The sequence below is a fragment of the Neopelma chrysocephalum genome, unplaced genomic scaffold (assembly GCF_003984885.1).
Source record: "Neopelma chrysocephalum unplaced genomic scaffold, ASM398488v2 Primary Assembly neopelma1_132, whole genome shotgun sequence".
Taxonomy (NCBI): domain Eukaryota; kingdom Metazoa; phylum Chordata; class Aves; order Passeriformes; family Pipridae; genus Neopelma; species Neopelma chrysocephalum.
Genome location: NW_020897794.1, coordinates 2,493,166 through 2,509,332, shown reverse-complemented (window position 1 = coordinate 2,509,332; position 16,167 = coordinate 2,493,166). Strand labels below are relative to the sequence as shown.

Here is a 16,167-nt window from a genome sequence, read left to right as displayed (position 1 = left end):
GTGAGGGCAGGGCCGTGCTCCGGTGCTGAGGGCAGGGCCGTGCCCAGGTTGTGAGGGCAGGGCCGTGCTCCGATGCTGAGGGCACGCACCGGTCAGGCCCAGGAACCCTGCCAGCTGCTGAACAAGCTACTGTAAAACAAACTTAGGTGGGAAAGAAGGAAACTGAGACCTCGGAGTTTCTCTAAGGACTATCGAACTAATCTGTGTGGAGTTCACACGGAGAACCAATAACCAATACTTGCCTGGCAATACTGCTGTTTCTCCTTTAAAGAATTTTTGGCTAAACAGCTGTTTGGGGTGGAGTTACTGCAACAGAGCCTTTCAGTTTCGTTTCCTAGATTCCTCTCTGCTCTTAGAAGAAAGGATATCCAGTAAAGTAAAAAGAAAAATGACAGGAGAGAGCAGGTTCTGCAAAAATTGGTAAGTGATCTTTCACTGTCTCCACCCCTACAAAGGGGGGGCTTTCAAGAGTTTTTAGGATTTTCGTTGGTGTTATCCAGGTCTCCTGTAAGAGGGGGAGCAGAGGAAGAACCACACAGCACGAGTATACTTGCTATTGAGTAGGAAACAAAAATATTTTGAATGCATTTTTACGTTTCCAGGGTGCTGCACTCTTGCTACTTTGCTGTGCAGATGTTTCTTCCACAGTTGTCTCCTCTGCTGCATATTCTCTTTTTACAGAATACCTTTGTGGGCAATTTTGGAGTATCTGGCAGAGAAAAGACTCAGTGCATGAACCATGCCAAACCCACCAGCTGCCTCAGTTTCCCCCCATGACTGATGGTTCTTTCTCTTGCTATATTTGCAATTAAGTGATAAAATATTAATTTTTTCAGGGTAGTTGACCATTTCTCATAGAATAGAAGGCTGAAAGGGGCCATGAGGGTAGCATAGCTTGGTGTGTCTTGAACAGTAGCAAGGCCATTGGGAAAATTATATGAATGAAGGCAATGAAGCACTGCAATTTAAAAAAAGAGTCAAACTTAGAAGGGTTAAGCATGAGCTTAGCCTCAATTTTATTTGGTAACAAAGGAAAAAAGTTCATTTACTCTTCTCTCCCATATATGCTCGATAGTAAACGAGATGTGTCTGCTGCTAATTTCTCCCTCCATGAGGCCCACTGCATGCGGTTTCTTACCCTCTGTCCAGAATGTGATGAACCAGTTGCTCAAAAGGATATGGAAGACCATCAAACAGAAGCACACAAACAGGTGAGGAATGCTACATGTTCTTTGGGGTTTTCTTGCAACTAGCAAAGAGCCCTTCCAGCCCTGAAGTAGTATGTTCACATTACTGTGCTCTATATTAACCAGCTTTAAATTTCTGTAATTGTTTGACCAGAAAATTTGTAAGGGTCTGCTATGACCCTTCAGGCCTGGTTACAACATCTTTTGATCTTATTGCACACTTAGCTTAAGAGAATGAAGCTTCTGTTGCGGTATCTCAGTTTCCTCAGCAGTACAAACTACAGATGAGGTACAGATATGTGCTCCTCGTGCTTGTGAATTAGCCTGAGCAGGCAGGGCAAATGATCTGAGTAGAGGAAGACAGACAGAACCTGATCTGACATGAACCTTGCTTGTACAGAGCTTTGACATCAACTCACCTTTTAAACAAAAGCTGAACTGGCAGAGTGCATTTATCAGCTCTTCATACAGGGAGGCAATAGCATTTTTAGTGTAGCTAGAGGCACTATGGTGAAGCATGAATACACAGGCATGACTTTTTTATTCTGTCTTACTGGTTGCATTGTTTTAGCAATTCCATTGAATTCAGTTACTTAACAGAACACATGAGTAACTCTCATGGCAAACCTCTAGAAAATCAGCCTACCTCCAATGTTTTCAGAGTGACTGTTATAATTTAGACTAACTGAATATCATACCTATACTTTTTAGTTAAAACTCAGTCAAAATTTTAAATACACACTATTTCACATCACACTTTGCATTTCATATGGGTATCTTTGAGAACTGGATCCTCACACAGAATGACAGTTTTTTGCAAAATCATCAGACACCTGTTTTCCTCAAAATCTCATCAACTCAGCTCAGGCCAGACAGAGAAACAAAAATTCACCAACAACTGGTTGATGATTGGGATGAAAATGACAGGAAGATCTCAGGAGCTTGAAGCTTATTGATATATGAAAGCATCAACTATCCTTCTGTGCTCCAAGTGAACTTCTGTATGTTCTGCTTGCAGATCAGATGCAAACTTTGTCACCAAAGTATGCAGCAATACCAGCTGGAGCATCATGAGGTAAGTATGGAGTGCAGTACTTTTTACTTAGAGGCTGACCCTTTTGATCAGACACCAAAAGTCACTCTAATGTGTTCAACAGCAAAAACATGTAAATCCCTGACTCCTGTCCTGGACCATGAAGAAACTTAAATCTCTGAAGAGTTGCAGTGTTTTGGCATACTTTTCCCCCTTGTAATGAAGTGGGTGCCCATGGTGGTTGCCCATCCAGTTGTGAGGGGACAGTCTGTTCCAGGAGATAGTCTATTACTTTCTCATCCTTGATATCTCAATCTGATGTTCTTTGCGGGCTCCTCAAAGACATTTCTGTCCTGCCCCCACACTCGTATTGCCTGCTTCTCTGAATGAGTGATTTTACAAGGTGAGAGTCAATGAAACATCTGAGGAGAAGATACACAAAAATGCTTTGCAGAGGCTGGAAGTGAGAGCAGTCTGTCCATGCTAGCTGTAGTCTAACCATTTTAAGGAACCAAAGCACTGAAAACATAGCAGCCTTCCCATAGTAGTGGTAGCTGAAGTATTGGAATTTTCTAGGTGGCCTTGTACTCTGTTGCTGACCTGTACTGGCACAGAACACCTTCACAGCTGTTGATTCTCATTTTGCCTTATATTGCCTAAATCATCCTAAGATAAAGATAGCCTAGACAGATGAGCTGCTAATGCAGCTATGCCTGCATTTGATTTTATAGATAACCCTTAAGGAGAATGTTTTTAAACAGCCACTCATTGCTCTCACTCAATGCCCTCTTTTAGTATTGATAGGAAATTTGCAATAATTTCGTCTATTCATGCACAGAACAAGGAGTGCCAAAAACGAGCCGTGAAATGCACCATCTGTGACCTTGAAATGCCCTTCAACAAGCTACAGGAACACCTGGACACCTGTGCCAGCCGAACAGAGAGGTGTCAGGAGTGTAACAAATACATCATGTATAAGGACCAGCACAAACACAAAGAGATCTGTCCAAACAGTGGTCTGTCCTGTCATAAGGATGTGGACTTTCAAACCAGTGGAGCATCCACTAATGCAACAGTTACTCGCCCCATTGGTAAGCAAAATTCCTCATTGTCACGGACTGGGTCAACTGTTAAATCTCAATGAAAATTCTCCTGCCTTCTCTACAGTTCTCGGTAATCCAGCCTGGAGCTGATTGTTGTTTAACCAGCCATGGTGAAAGGGCCAAGTGTTGTGTTCTATTATGCTGGTATTGTAAAGCCAGTGTGGTTCCACTGACAGGTAGCTCATTGGCCATGTTCTTTTATGCCTCCCTTATATTCTGGAAGTGAAATTCCTTCTGTCAGAAAATAAGTGAAACTTGTCCATCTTTCTATTTGTTGCACAGGAAAAAATGTGATTTAGAACTTCCTTCCACTTTGTACACAAAAGCCAGGGATGCATACCTTGATTTCTTGAAGTTGAGAGCAGCTTTATTAGGCCTAAGGTGTTGGACAGAGTATGTCAAGACAAAAAATTAATTAATCCAGTCAATTATTCCAGAAAAGAATAGGCATCAGTAGGTGCAGTGGTTGGCAAAATAAACTATAGAGAGCAAACCCTCCTGGCGACAGAATTAGCTGGGCCAGGGTAAGAGTGAAGCATCTTGAGACACAAAACATGGGACTGGAATGGAATTTCAAATATCCTGGAATTGAGAAGGGATGGTGGATTAGGTTTGTGCCAAAAGCAAAATGAAGTCATAGCTCAAATTTCTTCTTGGCCGGTGGAATCAGCATTCTGTGTTTCTGTAGAACCAGAGACTAAGTGGATCTGAGCAGCTTGTCTGGATAACTAGGGTCAATGCTTTGTTTCTCTCAATTTTTTTTCCCTTCTGAAGGTACTGGTGGCAATCTTTGTCAGAAGTGCAATAAGTTATTCCCAGATGACCAGTACTCCCAACATCTGGTAAGCATATTTGAAACTGAACAAGAGCATGGTTTGTGCTTAATTTCCAGCCAGGTTATTTCTCCAAAAAGCTGTATATTAGCTAAGAAAGGGCAGTGTGTCTTGGCTTTTCAAACATATTGTCATGGTACAGTGTATTGCACTGAAGCATCACTGGGAGGGGCTGTCCAAGGTCCCTCCCCAAGCCTCACCTCTGTCCCAAATCACAGCATGGCCACAGGGTTGGGTGCAATGCCAATCTTCACCTCATCAGGCATATTCTCTTTTAACAGAAAAAATGCAATGCAGCCCATAAGGTGACAAAAGTTCTTGCTGGCCAGTCAGCTTCAAGCCTCATCAGTGCTCCACCACAGTCTTCTTCCTCCCTGACTCCCTCTTCCTCCTCTGAAAATGCAATGGCATGGAAAGATGTCCGTCCCAAAGGGAAAGAAAGGGAGCAGCCACTGACCTCCAAACCTGTAAAGAACAAAAAGATTGGCTTTCCGTCTCCCACGAGAGGCGGATGTTCCACATCACCTCAAGCTCTTAAAGACACTCAGTCCTTTGACATGCTGGTGACCTGTGACCATTGCGACATTCTACTGCCACTTCCAACCCTTCGGAAACATGAGGTGAGAAGTGACACGTTGGACTTGGCCTCCTAACCTACACAGTCACTATATCTTCACACTGCCCAGGCCCCTAGTGCCCATCTCTGCATTCCAAAACTTCTTGATATGTTGGCCATAGGTACACTCTGTTCATAAAGTGTGGAATTTGTTAGTTCCATTGACTATTTATGCTTACATCTACACAAACAAGATCTATAATGTGCTTGAGTTTTAGGAAAATAATGTCGACTCAGGCCATTAATTTTAAGCTCAAATCCTGGAAAGTCTTCAGTAACTGTCCTTATTTGCTGAGGGCTGATGTTGTTCCTGCTAAGCAAATAGTAGGACTGTATCTCAGCTGCATCAGAGATTAAGCTCTAGATAATTTTCCATCCCAACAAAAGGGCCCAGTTGCCTCACTACTGAATATGATGGCTTGTTGAATATAATGTTAAATTTTCCTCTGATATGACTGTTACTTATTTTTCTAGATCAAATGTCTGCATTGGACAACTTTGCAAAATGCTAGGATGAAACAAAAATCAAGCCCTGGGGAAAAAGGTATTGCAGAATTTCAGAAATTTAGAATAGATTTTATAATTCAGGATTATTCTACACTGTGTTAACAGGAACATTTTGCAAGAGGGAGTATATCTAATACAAGCTAATACGCAGAGTATCACAAAGCTCTTTGGACTAAGGAAGCATTGCTCCAGAGCCAGTGTGTTTTTGCTCTCTTGACTCAAACTAACATGTCTTGTGCCTCACAAATTAAGCTACTTTGAACAGTGCAGTACTTTCCCTACTAAAGCAGAGACCAGAACATCCTTCTCTGGTTTTCAGTTCCAGGCAGAGTCATTTCCTCTCAGTCCAGTTTAATTAAGTGAAACTGAAAGCCGTTGTTCTCAATCTGTCCTTTTTCTGCTTGGTTCAGTAAATGATGTATTACTTCTCCCTGTAAAACTTTCCTTTCCTGGTGAATTAAAGAGAGAAAGCACCAACGTGAGAAATAGGCAGTTTGTCTAGTTTTGAATTACAGGACTCTGGTCTTGAAATAAAAGTGAGTACATGGTAATTACATGAATTATTTGAACTGCATTGTAAGGGTTTTATATTGTTCAACTGAGTGATGACATAGGAAGGCTGTAAACCTGAAACTTTAAAAACACTCATAACTGGGCTTTGTTTGGTTTCAGGAGACTCTTTCTACAGCATTCGTGATTAAATCTGGAAAACAGAGGCATGTCTTCAGATTGAATCTTCAGCTCAGCTTTAGCAAAAGGCCCTGTGGAAGTATGATAGCTTTATCGGCAAATAAAAGTGCAGACTTGCTACTCTGGATTAAGAACAAAGAGTGAGTCAGATTTTTTATTCCTTATCAAGAGAAGCATTTAAAGGTTTCACCAGAAAACTGTAAAAGTGATGGGGGCTCAACAGGTGGTGTTTCAAATATTCCTGTGCAAACTTGCCTTGGGAATGTCCTTTTCCCACCTGGTTCTGCAAGGAGAGCAGCTTATTTTAAAATATATCTTCTGAAAGAGAAAAGGAAATAAGGAATTTCAGAATACCTTGTCATGTTGAATGCCACCAATTCCTCTCATGCTCACTGAGAGCTGAGAACTTGGTGTTTATCAAGGCATGGCCCAGTGAAATTAGAAAACATTAAATCCTGCTCTCCATCACTTCAGTGAACCATTGAACCTAGGAGCAGCACAAACATCTTGGTCTCTGGAAATGGCAGACACATCCCGGGATAACTGAGGGTGTTTGTCTCCTGAAATACAAGTGGAAACTGATAGAGCCAATTGCTGGGAGTTGAACATGAAGGGTGAGTGGATGCTCACAGGACAGCAAATGGGCAAGAACAGGCAGGTAAGGGGATAGTGCTCACACCAACCAGCCCTGTTACCCCAGGACCACTGCAGACTGTCGTCCTGCTCTGTCATGGGTTATTGTGACAGCACATGGAGTCACACTGCAAGACAGGGACCAAAGTGCCCGTGTCTGAAAAGGGCCACAAACCTACATTAGAGCACAAGGCCGGCTTGAGCCTTACAGCCCTTTACCGTGGAGGGGTGAGAAGGCTCGGCCCGTTAAGGAAGCATTTCTTCTCCTCCATGGAGCCCCTCGGGGGTGTTTCGGTGCTGCAGTGTCACCGTGTGGCTGTCGGTGGCAGCGGCACCGGCTCGGGAGGGAGCAGAGCCGGGAGGGCCCGGGCAGCCCGCCCAGCTCAGGGCTGCACACGCCGGGCGGGGACTGACACCGTCGGGCTCCCAGCTGCGGCAAGGACAACATGACCTGGGTACGGAGTGCAGCGAGCAGGTGTCCCTGGCCTGGAGCTGCAGTCACCTGGCCTGCTCTGGTGCCCTGTGTGCAAGGGTACGTGTTGCCAGGACTCTGTCTCGGCACCAAGAGAGCCTCCAAAACACAACACCTCTCTGAGGATCTTTAAAACTCCTGCAAACAGTCTGACAATCACCTCTTCCAGGGTGAGGAATTGCTGTTAGGGCCACCGGCCACCCCAAATATCCCCGTGGTGCTGGAGGTGCTGCCCGGCGTGGTGACCCTGCTCCTAAACTCAGTGCCAAGGCTCTTCGCTTTCACAGAATGGTCTTTGTCTGAGCTGCCGCGCCCCAGAGGGAGGGCGAGGGGCCTGTTCATTTGCAGAGTATGAAAGTATGAAAGCAGCAGCGCCCAGACGTCTGCAAACCTGAGCTCCAAGGTCCGCAAGGCTTGCGGTAACAGGGTAGCACAAAGTTCAGGATGAGAGGGAAGCAGCAGTCCTTGGTTTCAAAACTCCCAAACGTGTTCGCTGTGCCAGTGCAATCCGTTAGGTCACTAGATGGCAATGAAGACCCAACCTGCTCTTCCCTGGGCTACAGGGGAGGCTTGTTGAGCTCGGCCTGGATTTGCCCCAGGAGATGGAAGCGGAAGATACTGGAGAAAACATAAGTGTGCCGTCGTTCTGCTTGGTAATGAGGATTTGTTTCGTTATTGTCTGTTTCTTAAAAAAAATAGATAGGTTGTATTTACCAAGAAGAAAATTATTATCAGATTGAAAATATACTTCTGTGCAAGAAAAGGAAGCTCAGCCTTACCAGGACAAGTACTCAGAGGACATGGCATCAAACTCCTGAAGCACTGCTGAGGTTTCAAATCACTGGGATTTCAGTGTTTTTCCTTGAAGTTTAAGACACATTTTTATTCTTTGGCAGTGGCAGGAGGCAATCCAATTCTGTATGACCCTCCTTCCACAGTGAAACCTTACCTACACGCCTCTCCATACAGTATTTTTTTAAACAATCCTTTGTCATAGTAAAAACTTAAACACCAATCTCTGAGACACCAGAATGAAGAACACCTTGTATTTGTCCATTTCCTCAGTGCTGTGTGCTGGTGGCTGCTCCTCACTATGCTGTGTGCTGTGTGTATATTAATATTCCTCAAAGGTTAATCTCATTTGAAGGCAGGAGTTTTGTGTGTACAAAACATTGCAAAGCCAGCTGGCATATCCTACTCCCAGACACTGTTCTGATTCAAAAGCAGTGTTATGGGAAGCAGAAGGAACTAAATGAGGAAATTAAACTGACAATATACCCTGCAGTGAGCTGATGGGGAGAAGCTGAATGACCTGTTTTTGAATTTGTCCACTGCTGCTTCTCAGTGGTTCTGTTGCAAAAGACAATGCAGGATCTCAGAATTTACTGTTGTCTTCTATGGGATGGATTTTCAATAATCCAGAGGGTAAAAGTCATCTGTTGAACCAACACAAGGCCCCCATACCACCTCAACATGCTAAAGAAAAAACAAGCAGCATATATTTTACAAACCACACCCACCCATGTAACGTGTGTAGTACCTCATGGAAGGTTAGAAGTTGGACTTGATGATCCTTGTGGGTCCCTTCCAACTCAGCATATTCTATGATTCTGTGATTCTGTGACTGACATCTCTTCATTTGCTGCTGAAGGGCTTTCTGTGTGCCTTAAGTCACATTGGGATAAAATTTAGCAGAAACTTGAGCTCAAGTACTTTTCTGATTATTTAGAAAAAAACCCTCAAAAAATAAACTAATTAATAGATGACCAACACTGTCATCTCCTATGGTATATGAACACATGTCCTTGCAATTCAGAAAGAAAAATTTGCAATAAAAGTGCAAGTCACCAGTGGGTGAGAGTGAGTGGAATAAGTAGGCAGAGATGTCCCCAAGTGATGGCAAACCTTGCAGAGGCAGCAGAGCAGAAGGAAGTTCATCCCTGTGCTGTGGACACTGGTATCCTGCAACTGCATAAAATGCCAGAGAGCCCCGTGTGTGAGGGAGGCAGGCCCAGGCCACACGAGGAGGGCAGGATGTGCACGGGGAGCTCTCTGCTCCTCTCTGGCTCCCTGCAGGAAGGTGTCACCTGTTTTCATTTCCATGAAATGGATGTGGCTGCTCCTGCAGACCTGCACATGATATCCAGACTGGCTTTCCCTGACTGGAGGCAGTGTGAGGAAATGAGACTTCATGCTTTGTCTTGTATCCAGATGTCACAGAGGGGGAGCACAGGGTTATCACATCACAAGCGGCTGTATCAGATTTGACTGGTGCACAGTTCCCTCCAGCCCATCCAGACATCTCAGAGGAGAAAGGCTGATGAATAGAGTAATTTCTAGTAGTCTTTGCTGTGCCAAAAATAACTTTTTCTATCAAATGTGATGAAGGTTTGATATCTCTTCTTGATTCTGAGAGTTTGTTCTGCCTTTAGCTACTTATCCCTAAGGCTCAAACTTCTTGAAAGTTGATTGTTATTGTAGCAGGTCAGATTACACTGTTCTGCAGGGAATTTTCCACAGAAAATTCCACCTGTTGTGTGGAGCTTGGAGCCCAATGCCAGCATCATCGGCATATTGAAGATGCTTTTCAGGAATAAGAAATATACTTTTTATAGAGACTTGCAAATGTCAAGAGCTGGCATGGGTGTTAGAGGAAACACTGAGTAGAGTTGAATGTGAGGAGTGAAAATTGCTCTTTTAGAAGTAACTTGCAAAGGTTGGTAAGAGTGGTGGGTACACAGATCAGTGCTAGGCTGGTTCTCATTGCAGCTGTTCTGCAGAGCTCCACGACACTGAGCTGTGCTGGTTTGGAGGCATGAGGAAAAAAACATGTAGGCTTGAATGGTATTGGCTCATAAGAACTGTTTCAGAAAAGGTTTTCAGCATTTGCTTGAATTCAAACTGTGTACTGCATAAGTTTTCTCTGATGTCATTTTTGAATGGAGAATCCATTACAGCCTTTTGTGACCTGGTAATTTGGTTGAGAAGCTGGCTTTTATGTAAAGGGCAGGATATCTTTTTCTTGATGTTTTCCTAGTAAAGAGGTGGTTTTAATGCATCTCACAGTGATGCAAGTGAGAGACAAAGGTACACATCAGGGGAGAAGAATAGTTTAAGAAAAGAGGATCAGCTTAAACTAAAGAATACAGAATGCAATAAAAGGGAAATAAAATGAGGGGATAAAGAAAAGTGACTGATTACATGTCAGCCCAAAACAGCTTCCAACAGGTGTGGAATAGAAATGTTTTGAAACTGTGTCCTTTTTGTGAACTTAGCTCACAAAAATAATAAACCACACACCCCCAGCTCAGCTGCCCCTGCCCAAAACAGATGCATAGTGAAAATATATAATGTTTATAAGCCTATTTTCGGAGTGATCCAACCCTGTAGGTATTTATTTCCAGTCTGGAGAGGGCAATGAAATGTGACAAAATAGGATTTTAAACTGAGTTGCCTACGCTTTTTTGCCCTGTCAAGTACATAAATGTAAACATGCACCATAACACATAAAGATGAATCCCACATTGAATATTTTGTTGGAAAAGCAACAAACTGCACTAAAAATTGATGAATGGCAAATTTATTTTTATTTAAGCATTTATTTTTATGGCATTAGCAAATAGAAAAATGTATGGGAGTATGCAAATAATTTCAAGGAGACATTAAAATTAACTGAATGATATCAAGTTGCTCATCCTTCATGGAGATTTTGTGCTTCAGTATTGTGGACATTATCAAAGCACATATAACATGGCTGGTGCAAACACTGGAAATGGTTTTAATTTTTCAAAACCCTGAGCTTTCACAGTAGTTCAATATTGAGAGCTCAGACTTTTAAAATGTTCAATAAATCTGCTTTATGTTGCTTTTATGACATAAAAGCATGCATATTTTATTATAAAATGTGTTATTGGATTTTCTTTATGGACTTTTCTTTAAAGTTTTATTTAAAAAGTCAAAGAAATGGTGTAAACTGTGGAAAGTAGAACCTTGTATTAAATAAACTTTACCAAAGAATAACTGTCTAGAGTAGGAGTTTAAGCTGTTTATTGTGGACTGCTTCTAGTTAATAAAAAGTAGGACTCTTGTCCCATTAATGCTTGAACTTTTAGAAGCCACCAAGGTGTCTGTGAGGTCCCTGCTGAGCAAATATATTCCCCCTGGTGTGGCCAAGTGCTGAGCCTGGGGCAGCTGCCACGGGCTCTGCAGAAGTTCCCTAAATTGGCAAAGAGTCTTCACAGCTTCCTGCAAGTTTGCTTTTTATTTGCCAGTAATAATTCCAGGGCTTCATCTTCTGCTTGATGCTCAAGCTGTATTTCTCTTTACATCACCACAATTAATTTATAAGTTCTGAAATGATAGATAATGTTTATTATGGAGATGAATTCCTCAAACAAGGTCCCTGGAATAACCTCCAAGGATTTGTAGGGAACGTTACATTTGGTAATTAATTATGCAAACCTACTTTTAACATATCTTTAGGTAATCAGAACAAAAGAAGACAGTTGTCTTTGTTAATTATAATGAAAAATTACTTATGAATATTGTAATTATGCACATTACTGTGTCTGCTGTCACTCATGGCTGGGGTGCCTTTAGGCAATATGATTTTCTTCCATTGTCATTGTAACAAAGGTCTAATGAAACAAAAAGGACTGAAGTTAGAGGCATTGTAGTTTAATTTCAGAAAACATTATTTTCTCATTCAGATCAGACTTGGCAGTGTAGTGTCACCTGGGGAAGTGGTGTCCTGTCCCTGTCCCAGGAATGGTGCTCTGGGGTGTGCAGGGCTGTAGGAGAAGGCAGAAGCCCAAAACTTCGTGGAGGAGGGCTCTGCACTCCATGGATGAAAGCAACACACCACTTTGCTGGGTAGGGAAAGCAGAACCTGTTCATGACCTCTTAAAATTGCCTTTTTAGTGTTAGAGAGCACTTCCATTTATCTTTGAGTTAAAGCTGTATCTACCCCATCAGCTAAGAATTTACCTACTAAGTTTTACTAAAGTGTGTTGACAAGTCGGGTTTTCTTTAAGGTGATGAAGTCACAAATCCAGAGGTTGCCTGGCCAGTTCTTGAGCTGGACAAGGGTGGCAATTAATTATGGACTCATATTCAGCTTTCTGGCACTTAACATGGTCAAGTGCCTTGTGTTTCTGCAGAAGTAGATCCTCCATCAGAATGAACCAGCTCAGCCTTTGGTCCTTATGTCCAGCAAACAGCTGATAAAGTAAAGGGCCATTGAATTAATTCGAGTTTAAAAGTTCACTTTATAGTTGCCCTTTATAGGACAGAAAATGGCTTTGAATTTCCAGAACTTGACACTTACCAGAGGTCAATAATGTGTCATTAAATATCTTTGTGCTGCTAAAACATGTTTTCTGCTCTGTCTAGTACTGGAAATTTTAAACGGTTTGATGCCTGATTACAGCCATACCTGAAAATCTGAGCTTTACCTTTAGCTTGTGCTTCCAAGACCAAATTTCCAAAGGTGCTTGATGAACAGTTCATGAAACAACCTCAACACATGACTTGTACTTCTCACCAGATCCATCTCTGTGTGCGTAAATGGGTCCATGGAACCCCTGTCTCTGTCCCTCTGGAAGGCTGACAGAAGATGGTAAATTTTTATTTATTCTTTTTATGAGTTGTGCACCTTCCCCCAGCTGTGCTAATGGCTCCATCATTTTCAGGAGTGTGTAAACACATGAGGAAAGTGATGCCCTGAACAGATTATCCAAATATACAAAGCAGGGAAAAGGTGGGAAGAGGGGCTTTTTTCCTATCTCTTGTAGAGACTTGGAGCTGAGATGCAGATCTCACGTGCATTTTTGCAGGTCAGTTGGAGAACCCAGCAGGTCCAGGCTCTTGGCTCATCTCTTTTAGTCAAAGCCAGAAAACAGGACAAAAATATACTTAAAATATGCCCTTACATTTAGAGGTGTTTCAGAGGAAGTGGGTTCACATGCTTTTTGATGAAAATTCTGACAGTGGTTTTATTTGAGTTTATTTTCATCTTATGTTGTAAGGTCAGGCCATGACAGCATGTTTCTTCCATTTTGGGTTTTTTTTCAGGGTGGATGGGGGGGTGCATGGAGGCAGAAAGTGTTCTCTGCTACTTTCTAAACTCCAGAACAGAAGTGGCAAATAATAGTTACAGCTGATTTCCCAATTAGAAGCATGGAGAATGGAGACATCACCTAAATCTCCATAGGATTGCTCTGAACTCTTTTTTTTTAAGTCTACCACCATTTTCCAGATATTTAAATCTGCAGAGACAAAGAGATAGAGAAAAAAACTGATAGAAACACAAGAGCTGGGGCTCATCCTTTATTTCAGAACCTGACCTAAATGACTTTGATCTCTGCAAGCAAATCTGCTTCACAGATACCTGCAAGTGCTGCTGCCATCCTGCACACAGCATTTTGCTGTCAGGCAATTATAAACTACAACTGTGATGCCACTTCAACTTTGGAGTTTGCCCTTTTAATTTTGTCTGTTGCTATGGCAGCAACAAATGATTGCGATCACTGCTGTTTATGTTGCAGTCCAAGTCACATCAATAAAGATCTTGGAAACAAAACAATAAAAATCTGACTTAACTGTACAATGCATTTCTTATTGCTCACAATAGTCAGGATTCTTCAAAATCTTTTTTTTCCTGAAGCATTTGGAAAATTCCTTTAACTAACAGGTTGTCAAATGATAATTTACTTTCAGTACATACTTATCCAGTGCTGTTCACACAGCTGGACAAGATTTCTTTTACACTGTTTCCTGAGTATATCCCTGAAAACAAATATTTTAATGGTCTTTCTAGTGTTGAAGACACATTCTATCTTTTTATACACCATACTAATCATAGTAGTGCATTAGGTCTACAATAATTCATCTTTAAAAAGGTAACTCAGTACTTTTTTCCACACTGGCTGGGACCCCTCTGCTGCTGGTGTGGCTTTTCTTGCAGAAAGTTCAGTCTCGATGGGAGAGCCCAGGAAGGCAATTTGCTGTTTAAATGACCCAGTGCACATTGGGCATATTGAAGAAAAAAGCCATTTCCTAGTGACTACATCTCATTAAAAAAGCAATTTTCCAATCAATTACAATGCAATTTAGCTGCTAACTGTTTAATTATCAAAAAAGAAGCTATTTTGTTCTGTTCCTATATTTATGAACCCTGCCTTAAAATCTCATCTTCAGAGTAGCTGTTTGGAGGAATGTGACTGCTCTATTGATGCAATTATAGTAAAGTTAAAATTTTCACTTCAATGTATACTATTAGTTCAAGGAAATATTGTTTGCACAGAAGCTTTTGAAATAGGAGATTCATTGATTTCTACGAAAGCTTGAATCTTTATTGTTATTTTCATACACTATAAAAATTGCATTATCTTATGTAGGTTTTATTAGAGGAGCATTGCTTTTTTTTCCTTTTATTTTTTTTTTTTAATCTTGTGTAAGGATTTGAGTCCTGGAAACGTGCTGAAAATAGATCAAGGCTCCTCTTCAAAGGAAGAGGAACAACCAGGCACATGGCAGAGGTGATGCTGTGCCCAGTTGTGATGTCCTGTCTCGGGGTGAGCACCACGGTGGAGGAGGCACTTACAGCTGACTTCTTAGAACAGGAAGACATTCAAGTAGCAGGGCTGCCATGCCTTGCAATTTTTATTTAAAATCTTGCAATAATTGGTGTTTATTCTTAAAGCTCCAGCTCTCAGAGTTATCTGAGAGGAGGAAGGGAGCTGAGGGGTGAAGAGGTGGGGAAAGCTCTTAATTAGGAGATAATTAAATAGGCATTTTTCCGAGATGTCATGGGCATCAAAATGGACTTTAATGGTGACAGTTGCTGGATACCTATTTTTTGTTCCCCCTTCTCTCATAACTTTTAGATTATTACAGGAAATTTGTTACATGAAACTCATACAGAGGTCAAGACCCATGTCACTGCTCCTCAGTGTATCACATCACTTCGCTCATGTTTGTGTGCCCTTGTATACATCTGGTCAGCTTTAAATTGCAGTGTAGAAATAGTACCAGATATGGTAATTATGAATCTGCTGGTTTTGTAATAAAATTTTCAAAAGCCTGTAGTTGTTTTTCAGTTCACAGCTCCGGTACTTTGCAAATCTCACTATTATGCACTTAGGGAAAAAAGCGTTCCTCATGTTTTGTGAGGTACCTCTGTTTTCTTCTTCCTTGCATGTGTCCATGTAGCTGCTGTTTATTTCCAATGTGTCTTGGTCTGGAAGGTTTTGCTTATGAACACAGTGGTATGGCACGGATAATTATTTATTGATTTAGCTCAAATGATTAACGATTCAGCTTTAACACGTCCGTTTTATTGCTGTGCATAAAAAAAGCACTGAGGTAATTAAACAAGTTTGATTGCTTTGAGTACGGTGAGACACAACACACGCACACGTGTTGCTCTGTCACCTGAGGATGGCACTTGGAAAGCCCAGGGTGCAGCACAGGCTGTGCCTGGAGGAGACTGCACGGGCTGCAGAGCACTTTGGGAGAAGCACACACAGCCTTCAAAGGGAGCTCTGGGGGCAAGTTCCCTCATGAAACTCCTCTGCTGGGGTTTCACCACTGACTGGGAGACAGAATTGCTGATCACAATACTGTACAGGCTTATCCTCAGTTTTCCAGTGTCAGGGTGTGACTCACCCTGTGTGTGTCAGTGGAATGAGTCCTGTGTGTAGTACCAGGATCGAGCAGCTGCAAGATCCAAGGTGTAGCCATCGGAATATTTACCTTGGAGCTGTAGGAGCCCCTGGCTCTGAGTGAGAAAAGAGCTGTGGTTTGCAGGCTCCTGCTGGCTGGATGATGAGCATCACCTCCCCAAGGCTCTGCTCTGGCAGAGCAGGGCTGGGGCCAGGCAGAAACCTCATCCCTCCCCCAGTGCTGGGGGGTGCCCGGGGCCCTCGGCCACTTGTGCCATCACCAGGTCAGGCTATGGGGCCCTGGAGAGGGTGTCACACTCCCTGCCACCACCAGGTACCAAAGCTGCTTTCTGATGCCATCTCATGCTGTTCTTGAGGAGTGGCAACAAATTTGGAAGGTGAAATGAGGCCAGCAAATGGATTTTTCCTG

General features: G+C 42.4%; 1 protein-coding gene across 3 annotated transcripts in view; it reads left to right on the top strand.

Annotated features, from left to right (window-relative positions):
* XAF1 (XIAP associated factor 1) overlaps positions 1–11,094 on the top strand; it is an 11,941-nt gene extending 847 nt beyond the window's left edge. The window contains exons 2-9 of one of the 3 annotated variants that reach the window (XM_027698713.1): positions 326–420; positions 1,076–1,211; positions 2,206–2,262; positions 3,059–3,311; positions 4,098–4,165; positions 4,438–4,776; positions 5,247–5,316; positions 5,952–11,094. In XM_027698713.1, coding sequence (XP_027554514.1) covers positions 389–420; positions 1,076–1,211; positions 2,206–2,262; positions 3,059–3,311; positions 4,098–4,165; positions 4,438–4,776; positions 5,247–5,316; positions 5,952–5,980 — 984 coding nt within the window. In that variant the 5' untranslated portion in view covers positions 326–388 and the 3' untranslated portion in view covers positions 5,981–11,094. Of the gene's footprint in view, positions 1–41; positions 421–1,075; positions 1,212–2,205; positions 2,263–3,058; positions 3,312–4,097; positions 4,166–4,437; positions 4,777–5,246; positions 5,317–5,951 lie in introns of those variants that run through there. The other 2 variants (XM_027698712.1, XM_027698711.1) reach the window with 2 other exon arrangements.
* The last annotated feature ends 5,073 nt before the right edge of the window (positions 11,095–16,167 follow it).